General features: G+C 49.2%; 1 protein-coding gene across 1 annotated transcript in view; it reads right to left on the reverse strand.

Moving 5' to 3' along the window:
- The window catches only part of TBC1D14 (TBC1 domain family member 14), a 114,546-nt gene that overhangs the window by 9,716 nt on the left and 84,948 nt on the right, over window positions 1–19,882 (reverse strand). Inside the window, 6 exon segments of the mRNA XM_037829336.1 lie at window positions 6,976–7,085; window positions 9,675–9,803; window positions 10,486–10,557; window positions 14,994–15,088; window positions 15,981–16,061; window positions 19,427–19,533. Of these exon segments, the coding sequence (XP_037685264.1) occupies window positions 6,976–7,085; window positions 9,675–9,803; window positions 10,486–10,557; window positions 14,994–15,088; window positions 15,981–16,061; window positions 19,427–19,533 (594 nt within the window).

A 19,882-nucleotide genomic window follows, 5' to 3' on the forward strand; every position in this document is an offset into this window, starting at 1 on the left:
TAAATGAAAAATAGGATGGGATGGGGGGGATGATTTGGGTGTTCTTTTTCACTTTTATTTTTATTCTTATTCTGATTCTTTCTGATGCAAGGAAAATATTCAAAAATAGACTGGGGTAATAAATGCTTAACTATATGATGGTTCTGTGAACAGCTGATTGTACACCATAGATGACTGGATGGTATGTGAATATATTTCAATAAAACTGAATTTAATTTAAAAAAGAGTGCAGGGAACCTAAAAAAATGAAAAAATTAAAAAGGGAGAGATTAAGATATTCCCAGTTAAACAAAAGCTGAGGTAGGTCGTCACCACTAGACCGGCCCTAAGAGAGATGCTAAAAGGAGTTCTGCAGATGGGAAGGAAAGGACAACAAACAATAGATCAAAGCTGCATGAAGAAATAAAAATCTCCAGTAAGGGTAATGACAGGGGTATACAGAAATGCCAGTACTATTGTATTTTCAGTTTGTAACTCCAATTTTTACTTTCTACAGGATTTAAAAGGCTAATGCATAAAATGTAACGAGAAATCAGTGGTTTGGGACTGAAAATGTATAAACATGGAATCTGTGACAAGAACTACATAATTGTTGGGGGTGGAGAGGTACGGGAACACTGTGTGTTTATACCACTGGAGTTAAGTTGGTATCAAAGCAAACGAGACTGTTAACAGATTCAGGATGTTAAATTTAACCCCTATGGTAACTACAAAGAAAATACCAGAGAATATGCAAGCTCATAGAGACAGAAAGTAGTGCACAGGTTTCCGGGGACAGTGGACAGGGGAAATGGGGAGTTAAAGCATCATGGATATAGGGTTTCTGTTCAGGAAGAGGGGAAAGCTTTAGTAATGGCAGGTGGTGAGGGTACCACATCCAGTAGGGTACAATCCTACTGAACGCCGTGCTCAGGAGTGGTTGAGATGGGGAAGTCGATTTTGTATATATGTTCCCATACACAAAAAAAGCACCTAAAGAGACAATGACAATTAAAGGCAACACATGATCCTGGGAACCAACAAGATACGAGAGAAGGTTCAAAAGGACATTACTGAGACATATGAAAAAACTGGAATACAGACTGCTTTAAAGCAATGTTAAATTTCTTGAATTTGATAACCACCTTAAGTGGTTACGTAAGAGAATATTCTTGTCCTGAGGAGATATACATGGCTGTATTACATGTTCAAGGAGCACGATGTATACAACCTCCACTCAAGTGTTCAGAAAATGGGTAAGTAGACACATACACAGATAGATGGACTGATAAGATAAATGGATGGAGAGAATGAAGGGTAAACAGCTAGAATGACAGAGCAAATGTTAAAATTGGTAATTCTGGGTGTCTGGGGGGTTAGAGATATGTTGGACTTCCCCATATGGGGTTTTTGTTGTTTTTTTCAACTGACCCCTAAGTTTGAAAGTATTTAAAACAAAAAAAAAAAATTTTTTAAATGTACTTCATGAAGAACAGCTGAGCCTTACTTCATATTGCTTACTATTTTTATATACTTGAATGAAATTAGTAAGGCCTTGAATGTTATTAAATATCTTAATAAATGTGCCTTTTAGAGAAAAAAAAATTTTAACTTTTCACCTGGCAAGTGTCTACTCATCCAAGTCTCAGCCTGAATGACACTTTCTTGGGAGGCCTCTTCTGCATCCTCGGGCCAGGCCAGCTTCCCCGCGGCAGGTACCTGTGGCTCCTCACACACCCTCTTCTGTGACAGGAACCAGAGACGGCCAACTGTCTCCCCTGGACACAGCACAGTCCCTTGGCCTCCCTGACCCTGCACCCCGCCTCCGTGGCCTTGCAAACCAGCTCCTGGCCCCTCCACGTTCTGGGGGCCCCCCCCCCGGGCCCGACTCTCAGGGCCAGGGCTGCACCATCCGCTTCTTTCCAGCTCCCGCCTTGGGCTGGGCCCTCTGTCTCCTGCAGCCTGCACAGCCAGGCTCCCCCCGCCCCGACTCTCCTCCAAGCAGGGTTCACTCAGATGTGCACCTCCTCTCCTTCCTCTCATCTCCCCTTTCTCTGGAAAACTCGTCATTACTGGGCACTTTCAAATGCCTGAATGTATTTAAACCAGATTTACACTCAACACCCAGCTGCAGCTGAGACATGAGAACCCCTCTCCCGCTGAATCCCAGAAAAGAGGTTCAGCAGGCAGGGTCCTCGGGGCCGCTCCCGCTCCTGCTCCAGCCCGTGGTCCTGCAGAACCCCTGCCCTGGGATCAGAGCCGCCCCAGAAACGAGATGGCCAGCGTCCCGCCTCAAGCCCTTCGAGGCTCCCTCCCTCCCAGGTGCTCCAGGCTGCCCCCTGCACCCCACCAGGGGCAGTGTGTGCAGAAAAGGGCTGGGCAGCCAAATATCCTGGGCCCCACCATGGCTTCTTGGTGTTTTCCCCATCGTAGGAAGCCAGAATTCAAGGACATTTCTCCCCCAAGAAATGCTTATGTTTTCCCCGTGGGCCACTGCCTCTAAGTACCTGAAACACGGTCATTTCAGGTACAAATTCAAATAATGCAACACAAAATAATGTCTTTGGACGTTGTTAAACTAATGAAGTGTGGCAGCTTCTAAAGTTGCATCTGCTTCCCCCACGATGTGTGTGGGAGGAAAAGGGCAGTTTTTCCTGCCGGGCCTTCACATTTCCCAGGACACACCCCATTCCCGCAGCCTGAGTGCTCAGGAAAGCTGCGTGCACCATCCGGGAGGAAGCGGGGCACTGGGCCGGCAGGGACAGCCCCGAGGAAGGCAGGCTGGGTTCCTGGAGGCAGGAGTCTCCCACGCCAACGCTGAGCTGGGTGCCTGACTGCACCATGCCCTGCTTCTGGGGGGCGGGGGGGGTCCAACTGAACCCCAACAACCCTGGTCATGGCCCCCATTCCACAGATGAGGAAACTGCAAATGAAGGAGGCTGAGAACAGCAGACTTCACTGTAAAGAAAGGGTGGCTGTCAGCCAGCAGCCTCTCCTGCTCATAAAGAAGCCACACCCGAGACAGGGACCTTCAAGGCCTGACCCCCCAGTTTCCCACGGGGCCCAAATTCTCCCATCCTGTCTCCCCAGCTGGCTTAGGAAGGGGCCCTTAACCCCAGCCCTACCCAGCCTGGGGGCCCTGCCCTTCCTCAAACACTCAGACAAGCAGGGAGAACAGATGGGGCCAGGTCAGAATGAGATCACTTCTTCACCTCATTACACTTGCTGAGGATTAACTATAACAGTATAAAACTCCCAACACAGAATTCCACTCATTGAACGTTGGAGGCAGTTATTTAAGACTCAGTTTAAACTTTGTTAACAGGCCCAGAACCTCTGCTTGATCCTGGAAGCAACAGACATACCCAGCTCTGTGTCCCCAGAGCACCATCTAATTTAATTACACGTGCTCCTGACGGTGAACCCAGAACCTCCAAGGGGGCCGGCAAACACCAAATCCTGCATTAGAATTGTGTTCTACCTTTAGCCAGGCCAGGGCCTCAGGTGAGATGCAGGTAGTGCTCAGGTGGGCAGCCTCCCAGGAAGCAGGCTTGGACTGCTACTCCCTCCTGCACACACTCACCAGGAAGGCCCCGGTGCATGCCACAAACTCTTCTGGACGCTGGGGGGCTCAATAAGTAAGACAATCCCTGCTCGGTCCGTAGGCACACCCACAACCCACAGGTAAGAGCTGCAGAAGTGTGTGCAAGATGCACGGGGAACTCAAATCTTCCCACAGCAATCTCACCTGGACCCCTCCTGGTAAAGTAGTAATGACAGGCTCTCCAGGTGTCAGTGAGCACCATTTTAAGAAATGTAAACCAAGATGAAATCCATTATTTGATTCTTTTGCTAATCCAAGATTATTTATTACAAAACCCACTCAACACCTCCATGCAATCCTGTCATTTGACAGCAGTGGGAAATGTTTGGGGAAGTTAAATGACCCCACGTCAGTCCTCCCACAAAATGTGGACACGTCACTGTCTGAACATGTAAACTCTGGGGGAAGACGAGGACAGGTGAGGAGCCCTGCTCCGACCCTCCCCTCCCTGCAGGGAGCAGCACAAGCCACAACCAGACAAAACCCCTGCCAGGAAGGCAGTATCGGCACGTAAATGTTAGTTTACACTGCGAAGTCTTCACAACCCACTGGGTGAGCAACGCGCAGAGGTCCCCGCGGAGGGGCGGCGAGCATCCCAGCGGGCCTCGGGCTTGATGCTGAGTGGGCCCTGTCCTTGGGAGGTGACCCGCGGGGACAGACGCGCACCTTGATGCAGGACCCTGGGCCAGGCATGGAGACGCAAAGACGACTCTCAGAGCTCAGCCTGTGAAGCCCACACAGCACAGTCTGCGCTGGGATAGCTGCAAGCAAACCCAGCCTGGGGGCTCAGAAAAGAACATTCTGGAAGAGTGACCCCCCAAACTGTGCTAGATAATGGCCTGTAACTCCAACGTGGTTCTCCAACGGAGCAGAGAAGGTGTCCTAGGAATGGAGAACGACTCCCAGCTGGCCTCTGGTGGACAACCCACAGGCCTCTGACCTGAGCCCCCACAGCTCAGTCAGGACTCGGGGCCCCTCGGTCCTCTGCGTGGACCAGAAGGAGGCTTTTTCTCAGGCAGTTGGTTCCTTCAACCTAGAACTTAGCACGTTTGACATCCCACACACAGTGAAGATCAACAATGCACAAGCCATCCGGAGGCAGGCACAGCCGTTCGAGTGACCACCCCAGGAGGCGGATTAAGCTGGGAGACACGTGCTGTGGCTTTTGGGATGGTGTGACCCAGCAGAAAAAGACAAGGCTTTGGAGTCAGACTGGCCTGGACCACCCACGAGCTGTGTGATTCAGGGGCAGTGGTCCTTAGTGTCTTCACATGCACTAAGAAATAGTTATACCTACTCTGGACACCGCGAGGACGAAAGAAAATAATGAGTGTGCATGAAATGTCAGCACACTCCTCAGTAAAACTTTTCTTTCCCTTCGCTTCCTCCCCACTGCCTACCTGTTTCCAATCTGAGCTTTTCCTGTTAGAATCCAAATTAGACCATCGTCAATGCTGACTGCATCAAAGAATAAATCATAAACACATGGTTTTCCTGCAATCAAGTCAACCTACATGTTTACTCGGTTCCTGGCCTCCTCTGGGACTGCAAAGAGATGACGTCCTGCTCGGTCCTCATCCCGGCTAAGCCAGCGCCTGCCGAGGCCGCATCCGAGCAGGCAGCACTCAGGCAGCAGCAGGGAGCAAGCACGCCATCCCATCAAGGGCCAGCACAGAACCCTGCAGCTCCCTCTTCACTCAGGCAGGCCAGCAGAGCCCTGTCCTCCGCTTTCCTTCTCTTCAGAGCCAAGCCTGACCCAAGCTTTCCAGGCCACCGGGGCCTTGCACGTGGATGCTATCTTACAGACCCCCTCCCGGGAGAGGCTGCCTTATAAAGAAATTCCTCAGAAGTGGCTCCAGGGGACTTAGCCTCGGGTCAGATAATACCTAGATTTTACCCCCTACAAGTAAGCCTTTTGCCTCCTGAAGAAAGTGGGCAAAAAAACCAACAGGCAGTCAGCTCCCGGGGGCTCTGGATGGAGTTATGAGTGAGGGCTGAAGCCCAGTGAGGCTTCTGGGGCCAGGGACAGCCAACGCCCTGCAGGAAGTGGCGCTCAGAGGGGTCTGACAGCCCTTGCCAAGGCCATGAGGCAGAGTGGGAGAGGCCGGGATTTGGGCAGGGGGCATCAATGACAGAGCCTGCTCTCCCTCCACCCTTCCTCCCACAACAACTCAATTCAGGAGGCTGCTCATTTTGTCACCAAAATCTATCCGCCTTCTCAACCACCTGCCCCTCAAACATGGTGCTCCTGGAGCTCCAGACCCAGCCCAATGCTCTTACGACCCCCCCCCCCCCCCACAGACGACCACATCCACCTCATTACCAAGATGTGCCTGTCTACTGCTGCAGCACAGAACTCTCCGGAACCTCACACCTGGATGCTATTGAATGCCTCTACTAGATATCCCACAGACATCTCAAAATGACCACCCTGCCACACCTGCTCCTTCTGTGCCTGCCCTCAGCTGGTGGCACCAGCAACCCATCACCAGCTGCACCTTCGAGAACGGACCATGACTCCCCCCATCCCTCCAAATCCATAAAACCTTCCCTGGGTCCCACAGTGCTCACCCCGAGAATGTCTCTCCACGGGCTCTCACCCTCAGCTCAGGTCCCAGTGCTCTCTCCCTCATCTCTGTCCCCAGGCTCCCTTGCCCAAGCCGTCCACCCAAGGAACCTATAACTCTCTTCTGGACACACCTCCCCCATCCCGGCCCTGCATGCTGGCCCCGGTAACCTGCCCAAACCCCCGAGACCCACCCTGACCAGCTGCCCAGCCTCCTCGCCCTGCACCACCACACCGACAGCCACAGCGCCTGCTGACCCTGGCCCATCACTGCTGCTCCCACGGCCACACCCCAGGGCATACGTGCTGCCTCCGTGTGCTCGGGTCCCACGGCTGGGTCTGGGGCCTCTGCCCCACTTCCCTTCCTCCCAGCAGCAACTACCCCACTGTGGTTCCACTGTCCAGGGACACTTGTCTCCCCTACTAGACGGGCACTCCTGACAGGCCAGTGCCATGTCTTGCCCACCACCATCTCTAGTGCCCAGCAGAGAACCTGGCACTGAGCCGATGCTTAGTGACATCTCGCTTAAGGAACGGACAAATGGCCCTTGGAAAACAAACAGTCAGATGCCATTTCTCAACTTGAGGAAATTCAGAAGGACAGTTAAGAGTCACAGAAATGAAAAAGAGCTAGCTGTGCTAGCACACGATTAGCAGTTCAGGGACTTGGGAAACGGGCACCCCCAGGGCGGGGCGGCTGGGCAAGGCTTTAGGGCAGGACAAGGGGTTCAGCTGAGCCCTGAAAGCTGCTGGCTGGAAGGACGATGAACTAGGGGGCAAGGAGATGAGAAAATGCTCTGAAAACACATGGAAAAAGCAGTCTTACCAATCAATTAGGTAGATGTCTGGAGTTAAGTTGTTTTTCTTGAAATGAGCAAATAATTTCGGCAAGTTTTCTTCAAAGAATACCTCAAATGCAGCAAAATAAGTCAACATCTAGGGAAATAATGTGAAATATACTAATAAACTAATTATCAGCACAAGTTTCCAAGCTACAAAAAAAAGTGACACATTTATACCTTTAGAATATAACCGTACTCTTCAGTAACTGCTGGCACTTTTTGACTGGCAACGCTTCACAACACATGTGCAAGCAATTGACAAACATGCCCTCTCTCCAACCTACACAATAACATCATAGCTACACCTGATTCTATTTCTTCAGTTTACAGGCAAGAGCACTGAGACTTGGAGGAGTGACACGGCCTGCCTAATAAGGCCACCTCCTTAGCAAGTGGCAAGGCTGGGACTTGAACCTGTGCCTGGCCTGCTACAGTCTCCCACAGGCCCGTTTCCTAAGAACCAGGAATGATTTAACTGTCTGAAATTATCCGTACAAGCATGCCTGCCTCATTCCCACCCCTAGCACTGCCAGGGGGGATATAATGTGAGTATCCGAGGCAAGGGCAGCCTGGGGCTCCGGCTAAAAAGCGTGACCTTTTCCACAGAGCTCAGGGGAAAGCAAAGGGAACCAGCCTGTGTTTTGCTGGCACACGCTTTCCTACTTCTGTTTACAGAAGGTTTTGGAGGAGAACCAAGTGCACAAAGCACGGCAGTGGTGCTGACACAGAAAGAGCACCTGCCGCTGGATCAGGAGCGAGCCACACCTAGGGGTGGCTCCGCCTGCCGTGCCACCTCCCGGCCGGAGGCACCTGCAGGTCCCCACACTGGTGGTGCTTCATCTTGAATGAAGGGCTTGTCCTATAAACCGGTGTTTCTAGAGGGAGACGACTGTACCCCCAGGGACACCCGGCAGGGTCTGGAGATACTTCTGACTGTCACAAAGAGGGGGAGGTGCTACTGGCATCCATGGACAGGGGCAGGGACGCTGCCAAGCAACTTCCAGTGCGCGGGGCAGCCCCCAGAGGCATCCGGCCAAAGCCTCAACAGAGCGCTGCTGAGAAACCCCGCCATACTGAAGGTCCCACTCGACAGGATCATTCCATGATTTGTCCTTAAAAATAAAAGCTAAAACTTCCAAAGTGTTTATCACGTGTTTCCAAAGAGAAAGGTAGGGGTCTTATCTTCAATCTCAGCAGAAATTTAGATGTAAGTCATTTTACTACATACAAAAAGATAATTAAATTTATATCCCAGTATTATTTCCAGGAATTAGTATCATAAGTAATGCAAAGTCAGTATTTATTGTATCAATGAGCTGTCTCAAGAATAACAATCTCTCCTAAATGTTTTTACAATATCTGACCACTATTTTTCTTAGAAAGGTAATCCCTGTGCATAACTCACTGTAGAAAACTCAGGAAATACAGAAACGAGTGAAGGAGGTTATCCATTAGTACTGTAGTATATTTCCTTTCCATGTTAAATACTGTGGCTATAATAGTACATGTTCTATTTCACGGCCTATTTTTAGATTAGCATTTTGTCTTAAGTACTTTCCCACATTAAAGTTCTCTGCAAACATCCTTCTGATGGTTGTATGGTATTTCTTTGGATGTACCGCCAGATTTTAATTGATCATTCTGCAAAACTTTTCCATAATTGTAAGTAATTCTCTAATGACCATCTTTGTGGATAATGCTTTGTCCATATTTTTAACTTTCTTAGAATTGATTCTTACAAGCAGAATTACAAATCAAAGCCATTTCCAGCTGTTGATAATACCAAATTGTCTTCCAAAGGGACTCTGCCCATTTACATTCCCCTAACAGCCATTGGAGTTCAGCAGCAGTTTTTAAATACTTTTTTTTAAATGCATGTCCTCTAATACTCAAGGGTCCCTGGATTTTAAGGAAGAAGTACAGACATTCTGCAACTGATCTAAATTATTAGATCATTTTGATTTTGAAATACTGGTGATAATCAACAGCAAACTCAAGACAATGCTAACTAAAAGCTGGTGGATTTGTCACATTGGTGACTATTGGTCCAGAGTGTGGAAACACAGGCTCAGGAACCAGAATAACTTCAAATCTCAGCTCTTACACTCACCAGCTGTGTGACCTTGAACAAGTCACTTCGTTTCTGAGCCTCCGCCCTCATCTGGATAACGCGAAGGACCCACGGCCCAAGCCCACTGAGGGCCTTGTCCAGAGAAACTGCTGCCAGCTCCTTCCACTCTGTTTAGTGGGGTATACTAAACCCGCTGCTGCCTTTGTTTTTTTTAAATAAAAGAACCTGTGTCGTTCCAGGAAGCACAGCCACAATGTGGCAACAAGCAGCAATGCCGCTGCATCAGGGGAACTCTGGTTTGCTAGAACCAAATGCTGACCCTGTCTCTAAACAGGGTGTATGTCTATGCAGGAGCCACCTGCCTCCCTCATTTAGAGAATTACATTTTCAGAAACGCTGCCTTCTGAAGTTCATATGTACAGCTATTAGCCATGGGGTTTTAAACTTAAGTTCAATATGCACCCCAAAAACCCTCTACCTTTTCCCGCTACTCCTCCAAAATTCCTCTAAGTGGAGGAAGGGTACATTCTTTCTCTGCTGACAAGATGGAATGATTAGGCAGCTCTTGCTGCATGGAGACCAGCAGCTCGGACATACACAAAGGATACTCACAAGGCCATGGTCCACTCGGAAAAACGCCATTTGACATGGTTTATTCAAAAGGTTAGAAAAAGCAATAAAGGCATCTGCAGTATCTAAGTTCAAAATCAACACTGCTGCTATAAAGGACATGCCCTGAACCTGAGGGAAGGAGAGAAACGTGAATTAAACCAACGGCAACCAGCGAGGTCAGAGCCCATCTGCCACGTTACTAAACAGGGTACCAAAATGCCTGCACCTGACGCATCCAGTCACCCATCCCTCACCACCCACCCTGTCTGTTGCTTGCCCAGAACCTCTGCTCTGCCAACATCCATAACCCTGACTGCTCACCCTCGTGCCCCCACCACCGCCCTCTGTCTCCCCAGAAAACCGCAAACCACCCTCCTTCTTCACTCGGCATTTGAAACACCAGCCTCTAGTCTGCAGAGTTGCCTGGTGCCATCACACTGTCTATCTAACCTAACGTGTTAAATTTAAACCCATGCACACACGCATCTGCTAAGCTGCAGAAATATCAGCAGCACTTTTTTAAAAATGGTTACTGCCAGAGGCTTTTGATTTAACACATGCAAAAAAAAAAATCACGTGCAACAAATGAAAATTACGTCTGATTAATATGGGACTAAATGTCACAGAGCAGCCGTGCCGGCTCCATTTCTTTATGAGGAAACCAAGTCCACTCATTTAGCAGGAGACTTCATGTTCCTCAACACAAAATGAAGACGTTCAACACGGCATCTGCCGCCAAGATGGGCTAGACAATAGCTGCACGTTCTTTGTAGTTGATAACATTATAAAATAACTGAAAAACTTCACTTACATAACCCACATCCGGTCGGTAACAAGTATAAGCGCCCAAAATACTGTGCAACATGTCATGATACGGACCACCCTGGAAGGATCAACACACCAAACAACACACATGTCAGTAGTGTTAGTGCTCAGGGCAACAGGCTGATGCTTCAGTGCTGCTGCGACTGCCGACTGTTGCTCATGACGACAGCTGCTGCCGACAGAGGGGACTGTGCACCAGGCCTCGTGCGCACAGCTCTAGGCGCAGCGTGGAATGTAACAGAGCAACCACCGATTCTCGGTTAACAAGCAAGCCTGCGGCTCTTCTATGACGCCGCTGCGAACCGAGGTGGTGGGCCAGGCATGAACCCACGCTGGAAACACCCTGGGCTCGGCCCCAGCTGTGGAACTGTGCTCCCCTCCAAGCTCAGCAGAAGGTGAGCCAGATCTCCAAGGGCTCTCAGAGGCGGTGACTGCTGCCTGTTCACACCCTGCCTTCCGTGGCATCCCTCATTCTGACTGTCCTTTTCGCTTCCCTTTCCTTGCCACAATACGTTTCTTTGGTGTTTTTTGGGTCAGGTCTAGGAAATACATTGTAAGTCTCGAGTCCTAGTAGCTACTATTTTATCTCAAACATTCCCCCAGCTTTCCCATCCCTCCAAGATTTCTGTTTGCTCCTGTCACTGTTTGCACACACTTCAGTGCTGCAGCTGTTTCTCCTAATGGAGCCCCTTCCACAGCGGAAAGCACAGGGCAGGCGCACACTCATGCTGGCGCATCTGAAGACGCTGTGAAAGGACTGGCCCAGTTCACGGCAAATACTCACTGTTCGTATCTACCAAGTGCCTACAATTAACAACAGGAATAAATTACACATGGTGTGTGACAGTGAAATCATCCCAGACAGCCACGTGTGGCTGACACAACCACACAGTGCCCAGAACATCACAATCTGACACACAAAACTTAAGAAGACATTCCCAATCAAAGAAGGAAAAGAAAAAACAGCAATGAAGGGGTAAAAAAGGTGCCATCCAAGGCTGAGAGGGTAAGAGAAGGGGGTCGGGGTGGGGAGCCTCTGCAGTGGGGCTGCTGAGGACCAGGGTGGGGGGCCTCTGGGGTGGGGTACCCTGAGGACCAGGCAACTGCAATGAAACTTCAGCCAGCTGATAGCTCCATGAGAAAACCAGAGCACTATATTCAACTTTCCTTAAAGCTAAAAGCATTTTTAACTTAAAGGATTCTCTGCTACTGTGCTTACATCATTCTCACGTTGATGCTAAAGAGAGGACATTTCTTTTATGAAAGATGATGCTAGGAGATGGCAGTCATTTACGCTCAATGCCTGTAAGTGTCCATTTCTTTGGACAGCTCATCATTCCCTGCACCCTCCCCTCCTCCTGCCCTTTTAATAAATATATATATATATCACTCATTTATGAAATCTGGAGCTTGGGAAACCAGAGACTGAGGAGAAACACCCAAAGAAAGCCAGAGGGAAAGAGAAAAGCCGACCTTCCTGCCATCTGTCCCCAACCCACTCCAGAAGAAACCCCTGAAGCTCACCCTCTTCCTCCTCTTCCAAGCAAATCTTCCCACACTGCGGTCTTCACCCAGCGATTCTCAAAACCAGCATCTCAGAAAGTGACTCCCTAAGAGCTGCTCCAGGAAAAAACTCCTGGGGTCCCCAGAACGGGAAAGGCTGGCCCTCAGCTTCTGGAGGGAATCCACATGCTCCATCGAGCTGTGGCCATTTGAGGGGCAGGATGCCCGCACCCCCCGAACCTCTCTGGCCACTGAAACCTCAAGAGCACCTCACAGAACCACTCAGGGAATGCGCTGCTGTCGTCTGACTTCTCTTTGCTCCCCTTCTTCTTCCAAAATTTTCCCTTCCTTCTTAGCACTTTTAGTCTCTGCTATTACAAAGCCAAAGAACCTACTTTTTTAGGAACCCTACCCTGAGTTTTAAAAACTGTGCTAGCCATTTTGTCTATCACTCTCACTTCCGCTGCTGCCTGCCACGAAACCACTCTTCAGCTTTGGGTTAGATTTAGTTATCTTTAAGTTTTGAGTTAGGTTCAAAGAGATTTAATAAAGACCGGCCCCTGTGGAATACCTGTCTCGCTCCGAGGACTGTCAACAACCTGTCAGGCTGGAATCCTCACCCCCATGTTACTGGGGACAAACCAAGGCTCAGCAAGGGTGAGTGGCCCGTCCAAGGCCGCTGAGCGAGTGAAGGCAATCTGGGAGTCAAACCCAAATCTGTTTGAAATCAAAGGTTTAAAGTCTTTCTGTCAAGTGACATTTCCGGGGACCCTACTTCAGAGCCCTGCCCAGAGAGCAGAAAAGGGGTACGGGAACCACTGGTGCATGGTGGGGAGGGCCTGGGCATTTGGGAAGGAGAAGGCCTTCCCCATCCACAGGTAGGACAGCAATGGGGCGGGATGCAATGCATGCCGTGGACCGAGGCCTGCAGGAAACTCACTCAGTAGAGGGGCAAAGCAGCTGCAGTCTGCCCCGCGGGAGGGGGGTCCTGGGAGACAGGCTGCCCAGCTGAGCGCAGTGGCCTTCCACAAGCCGGGGTGGCAATCGCAGGATTCACAAAACAGAGACTGAGGGAGCCGCCTTAGGGTAGCTCTGCAGATCTCCCCTTTCCTCCTTTGCAAAGATTTCGCACTGGATTTAGAAGCCAAGGGAGGCAGGAGAGTGAGAGCTCTCCATCAGGCCCCACGCAGACACTCGGTCGGCACAGCAGCAGGGCCATGGCCCCCCGTCCAGCAGGCACAGGCAGCCAGGACCTTCCCAAGGAGACGACTGGAGTGAACGGAGGGACTGGGCAGACTCAGGGACACCTGCCACTCAAAGCCCTAAGTTTTAGGAACCTTGCTGTGCAGCCCCTGACTCCCAGGCTCTCATGTCTACTTCCTGGTGGAGTTATTCTGGCAAGGCAAAAACTCCCTAATCCTGGAAGCCAAAAGCCTCTCTGTAGTCTTTCCATCCTGAAACTCTGGCAAGGCCTGGCTCTAGTGCTACCCAACTTGAAACCACTCCCTCCCTCAGACTCCAGAAAGCATCTGGTCTCTGGCTACACTGCAAGGGCTTCTCCAAGCTGTGCCCTTGGCACTCTCACTCCTCCAGAGCAGGGACCAGGCCTTCCTCGTTTCTGTGCCCCTTCCCTCAGCCACAGGCTCCCAGCTCAGAATACAGCAACCCTTGATTAGGGTGGTTAATTAGGGCTGTTCACAGAATTGACCTGTATCCTCTCTGTTCCTGCCTTTAGTGAGGTCCTCTCAATTCTCTGAATGGCCAGCTATCCTCCACCTCCATCCTCATTGTCGTTCTGCCTGGAACATCTCTCCCATTGCCTCCATGTCCAGCCTGAGCCGCTTCCCATGCAAAGCCGTCCCTGACCGGTCCTCCCAGCTGAGTGCCCAGGGCAGTCCCTGCTGCCTCTCCATGCTGTCAGCAGACCCCACCCACCCCCCCATCCAGTCTCTGCAACCCCGTGTCTGGCTCCCTTGGGGCACCCCCTTAACTAATGTGCTCTAATTTATTCCACTATCCTTTACTGTGTGCAAGGCAAGGTGCTAGAAACATGGGCATGCTGGAATCTATCTGAGATTACTCTGGAGGTGGGTGAAGGGGGGTGGGGAGTGTAGAAGCCAACAGAGACGTGGTGAGGCCAGGGCAGAGGGTGAGACAGATGACAAGAGTCTGAATGAAGCAAAGGCAGCAAAAATGGTCAAAGGACAGATTCAGAGACATTTAGAAAGCAGAACTTGCAAAAAAAATAAATAAATAAAACAGTCATAAATCAGATGAGGGAGGGATCAAACATGAACCCCAGATAAATGTCTGCCAGCCAAAAGAGGAGGTCTTCAAATACCTCTGCTCCAATGGATCCAAAGTCTGCTGGCGGGCCTGAGCTATGCGTGTACTATGTCCAAATGCCCTCGGGGAATCTCCACTTTCTTTTTACTATTCCGTCCTATCTCCCACAGCTGGCCTCTGTGCCCACAGCACCTCCATTCTCCTGGTCAACTGCTCAGAAACCTGCCACCTCGGGCTCTCCACCCACCCTTGCTACAACCAAAGGTTGCCGAGGATCTTCCCTTCTTCCCCAGGCTTGCTGCACTGAGCTAACCTGAGTCGAATCAAATCACACGGAAACGACCTGGCAACCTCCTGCCAAGGGAGGGCTACTGGGTCCAGTTCTGAAAAGGTAACATAAGCAATGTCTAGGAAGGCTGTGACAGGTGCACACACAAAACTATGTACAGGCTTCTAGTAAGTGCATTTCAAAAACATGACAGAATCGTCTTTGAAAACAAAAATACAGCCAAGTTAAATATTTGTTGGAAAGGGTTATTTATACTTATTTTTAAAGATCTAAATGTATTAACAGTACGATATTCTCCCCCTCAAAAAAAAAAAAATCCAAGTACTTTTCTAACTTGATTACATGTATATATGAAGTTTGGCATTTAAGAACTTTAGACAAAACATTCTTGAAAGCAACAAATCACTACTACCTACCTGCTGGAAAATGCAGAGATTAGGAAACGTTCTAGAAATGTCCAGTTTAATAAGCTCAAGACTGGCTTCTCTGTCTGCTGCTGAAAAACCAGCATCTGTTAAAAGATCAAGAGTCATTATACTTTTTGGAGGCATGAACGTGGAATAATTCCAAGGCTTTGAAGTTTTATAAGGATGAAGCAAAGATAAGAAGTTTTTCAGAAGTACACTGACCTAATTACATCTTGAATCAAACAGGGTCCTCCTTCAGAGTCTGAACAGTTTAGAGTTTCTTTCTTTAGAGAAAAAAATCTTAAGGTGCCAATGAATGCTAGACCATCATTAGATATTTTCTAGGAGACTGAAATCAAAATCTCACAACTCCAAGCAGGGAAAGTAATAAGGACAATTAGGGGGAGACACAAATGAACTGCCAGCATAGAAAACCACCACCAAAAAATCATTATTTGATCTAAAACATTAGTGGTATAAACTTATGATATGTGGGAGCTTTTGTAATATAACACTCGTGCATCCTATTGTAACAAATATTTATCAATAACTTAAGTTTAATACTTTTTTGAATTCCAACACCACATACAGTGTAGAAAGACACTTCTTAAACCACAGAATGAACCATTCTTGTGTGTTATGGGGAACTGTGAAAAGAAAACCTAGCCGATGTGCAATTTTTTGTCTTTTTGGAAGTCGCTGAATACTCCTCCAGAAGCCAATCCTCAACCAATCCCGGGTGCCAGGCTATGGGCCAGGCCCCCAGCCGTCAGCCTCCAGCCGACAGGACACCACACTCCCAGTGGCTGGTGAGTTCCAATTCTTATCAAAAGCCATTTTCTTTAATGGGTTTGCTTTACAAACACCCCTTTCCCATAGAGCTTTGTATAACCCTGCATCAGCCACTACTGCAGTGAGTCAATGTTCTTTATCACTGAGTACTGATATTCCACTAACGGCAAAGTGAACTGCCTGGCAGTCTCGCAATCACCCTACCTTCACTCTCCACGTCAGAGCCTCCCGTGCTGAGGAACCGCCACCTCTCCTTGGCTCGGGCGAGACAGATGTCAAAGAGCTCTGGAAGGAAAGCCTCTGGGTGAGCACCATATGGACAGAGAAGCTCCCCTTTGCACACTCAGTGCTGGCTAAGCAACTCCTCCCAACTTAGCCTGGAAGCATTTTTATTGCTTAAAGACACCACCAGATACAAAGAAAGAACATAAAAATACCACCATGCCCTGCACTTATCTCTATTACACAACCCATCCACATGACAATTTTGTTTTGATTGGTATTTTAGTCTATCGCCTCCATGGACTGTGGGCTCTTGGGCTAAGACCCTGATGGCCTCCCCTTCGCCACTATCCAGAGGAAACAGCCCTGGGCCTGCCGCAGGATGATACACAGATGACCCAGGGAGGAAAGGACAAGCCGAGAAGCCAACTCCCAAAATGGAACTGACGCCCACAGGGCCCTGTCTCCCTAACCTTGCCACCTGGAAGTGGGATAGGGGTGTGAGCAGAGGCCAGAAACAGGCAGAGGCTTCAAACAATAACAATTCTTGCTGGCAGAGAAGTATCAAGACAGGTGTCCCACATGACATCCCCGGATCTCGTCCGCATTTAGAACTTACTTTTTCAATAATTCTTCTCTTTGACTAGTTTGGTAACCGTGAAATAACTCACATTCGCAAATTTTATGATTACATACAGATCTCCACAGGTCTATTCCATGCCCCATTCTTCTTTAAAGAACGAGCGTGAAGAGCGAACCCACAAAGGCTTCTCCGTGCCCCTGCTCACCAGCCACCCGAATCACAGGTGCTCCCTGTTCTCCCGGATTGGCCATTTTCCAGCTGTCACATGTCCTGGATCACTAAGTCTTTGCTGCTACCTTAGAATTTTTATCACTGTATTTTTTCCCTCATTACTTTTGGGAAATAAAGCCAAGCACATCTGCTTTCAGGACACTGCATGCTATTTTTTTCGAAATACAAAACAAAGTTGAGTAATACTATTGTAATCTAACAAGTAAAATCTTGATTAACAATCTTTTTCTAGACTTGTAAAGGAAATAATTTATAATCTACACTATTCTGCCATGGCAGAAAGGGGAACAAGGAAGAAATATAATTTTATATTATTATAATTATCCAGGAGGCAAGATCTTAACTCAAATGCTTACAGGAAAAACCTGGAGATGTTCTAATCTGGAGGCTAGAAGATCCCATGGAACCCAGGAGGTGGGCTTGGTTTTTTTAACTTGGGCAGGAGATGGAGATCTCAAGATCTCTGTGGCCATGGTTCCCTGGCACCCCTTCCCAAAACAGGGAATGGACAGTTAAAGCTCAGCTGCTGGTGGAATCAGTCTCAGAGTTTTAAAAAGTCTCCCCAGGGCCTTACTGGTGTGTGGTTGGGGGTGGGGGTGGGACTGGGATGAGGACAGCTGTTGCACCTCCTTCTTGGTCCTCCAAGCCCAAAATCAAAGTACAAGCTGACTTCCCTAAGAGTGACGCTATAATGGTATGATTAGGTTGACTTTCAGTAAGTTTCCAATTACGCAATCCCAACCTGGGTTTCAGAATCAGCCAGAGCTAGCATCCAGGCTCCACCACGTGCTGGCCATGAGGCCTGGGGCCCAGTCCCTTATTCTTTCCAGGAGGCCAAACTTCCATGGTAGGAAAATGGGGTAACAACATCTGCCTCCAAGGGTCATCGTGAGTATAAAGCAGACACTGTTAAGTAAAGAACCCAGCACCATGCCTGGCACTCAGCGGCTGGAAGCCAAGATCTTATGCTCTTGTACTGGCTTGAATAGCAGGGACACTGAGATTAAGCCGAGCCCAATAAAGTGGCATTCACTCATTCAGCAAACACCCCTCGAGGGCCTGCCACCTGCGGAGCAAGAGCTGTGCTGGGAACAGGTGACAGGCGGAGGTCACGGCAGGTGGGGTCCCGGCAACAGGGGTCAGGCAGCCAACCATACGAGTAAGGCACAACGTGAACAAAGCAAGCCAAAGCCAAGATTTGAACAAAACCTCCAGGATAGTAATTGAGTGATTAGCTATTGAGCCCAATCTACTATGATGTGATCCATGGAGGATAACAGATTTTAACCTCAATAAAATCAACCATCAGTAAGAACCAAAAATTAAACACACACATGGATGCACAATCAATTTGTTTAGACAGGCTACTGATAGAGTTTAGAAATTTTCAAGAACAGGGACTAAAATAACTGTCCAGCAATTTCTCCAAGCCTCTACTTCTGAGGATGCTTTTTAAAAATATACTCCCACAAGTTAGAAGTTACACATCTTCTCACATAAATGTGTTAAAAAACAAAATTTGGGCAGGTGTAGATTTAGTGGGAAAATGGGGCTCAGAGGCAGGGCCACCCCTCTGAACACTCCCTCTGCAGGTTCTCACTGTGAGCAGGAACCTGTCACTGCCCCCGGCCAGCCGACACCACGCGGCTCCAGGGACACTGCCTGGGACAAGGCTGTAATTACAGGACAACTGGTCTACAAGGATAAAAACATAAACTCCAGCCACACAGGGAAGATAAAAATCAATCTGTTTCAAACTCAAGTGCCTTCCACAGAGCAGAAACTGCCATCTTCGATTCCACAAGCATTTATGGGGCACATAAGGCAAAATAGGAAGGGGTTCCTTAGACTACAGATAGAAAAAAACTAAAACTAACGACTGCATTTATTAAGCACGTGATTTTAAGTCTGCGAACTCCTCGGGTCAACTTCGGTCCCCGCACAGAGCCCGTTGGGGCACGTGACCCCCAGGGGAAGTGACTCCACTGACTCCCCCCTGGGGCAGGCCACACATGCAAGGTGACTAAAGGCGAAAGAGGGCAGCACAGGGCCGTGAGAAAGGAAGTGTGTATCTCACCTCCCCTTCCGGACTTTAAAGATACTAGAACCCCAAGAACCCCCATCCTAGCACAGTGTGTTGTCTGCTGCTGGAACATAAACAGCACTTAAATAGCCTGGAAAGAAATCCCAGAAAAAACCAACAGGTGCAGAAAACACAAGACCTCTACAGAAAGCGACACCTCTTCCCCCCGTTTTCCATTCATGAGCGTGTCGCCATCAAGGCTTGCTTTCTGCAGGACTCTGGTAAGCGATCCTAATGTAATTCCACCCCAGATGCTTTGAGAGCCACAACTGCCATCCCCACCTATGCAGGAGAGAAGACAGTAACAGGAAGAAGGCAGCGCTGGCTCTGAGTGACCAGAAGACAGAAGCCCCGGGACTGAACCCAGGCCTCCCAACTTCTCTCCCTCCTGGAGGACAGTCGCTGGGTGGCCTTTCAAAGTCCAGCTTCTCGGCAGCGGTTGCTATTCCTCCAACAGGGCAATTGGGCCAGGAGATGCCACGGGATCCAGAAGGTGAATTGTCCCAACCCAGGATCAAGCAAGCCACTCACCGTGGGTGATGTTTAACTCGTTCCCGATGGCCAAGCTCCAGACTTTGCCTCTCACGCTTGGAGGGATACCCTGCCACCACAAATCTCGAACTTTTCTAGAGCACCACCTGGACAGAAACGAAAACATGAATTTGCAAGTTTATTTTCAAAGGAGAACTGTTTGCCTACCTGCATCCAGGAGCTGGGGATGCAGAGTGTGTGAGTCACAGCCCCTGCCCTCAGGGGCTCACAGTGCAGGGTTCCATGGAGACGAGGCAATCAGTGATTACCTTCCATGGGGCCACTGCTGAGACAGGTATGCAGGGAGGCTGAACAAGCAGGAAGGAGCGCCACAAGCCAGAGGGGCCCCGGGCACCTCCCAGAGCCAAACTCTGAGTGACCTGTAGCAGTTTCAGTGACAGAGGATGGGAAGGCCTTTCAGAGTAGAAACCACAGAAATAAGCAATCACTGGCTTA

This window comes from Choloepus didactylus, chromosome 3 (genome assembly GCF_015220235.1).
Source record: "Choloepus didactylus isolate mChoDid1 chromosome 3, mChoDid1.pri, whole genome shotgun sequence".
Lineage (NCBI taxonomy): Eukaryota > Metazoa > Chordata > Mammalia > Pilosa > Megalonychidae > Choloepus > Choloepus didactylus.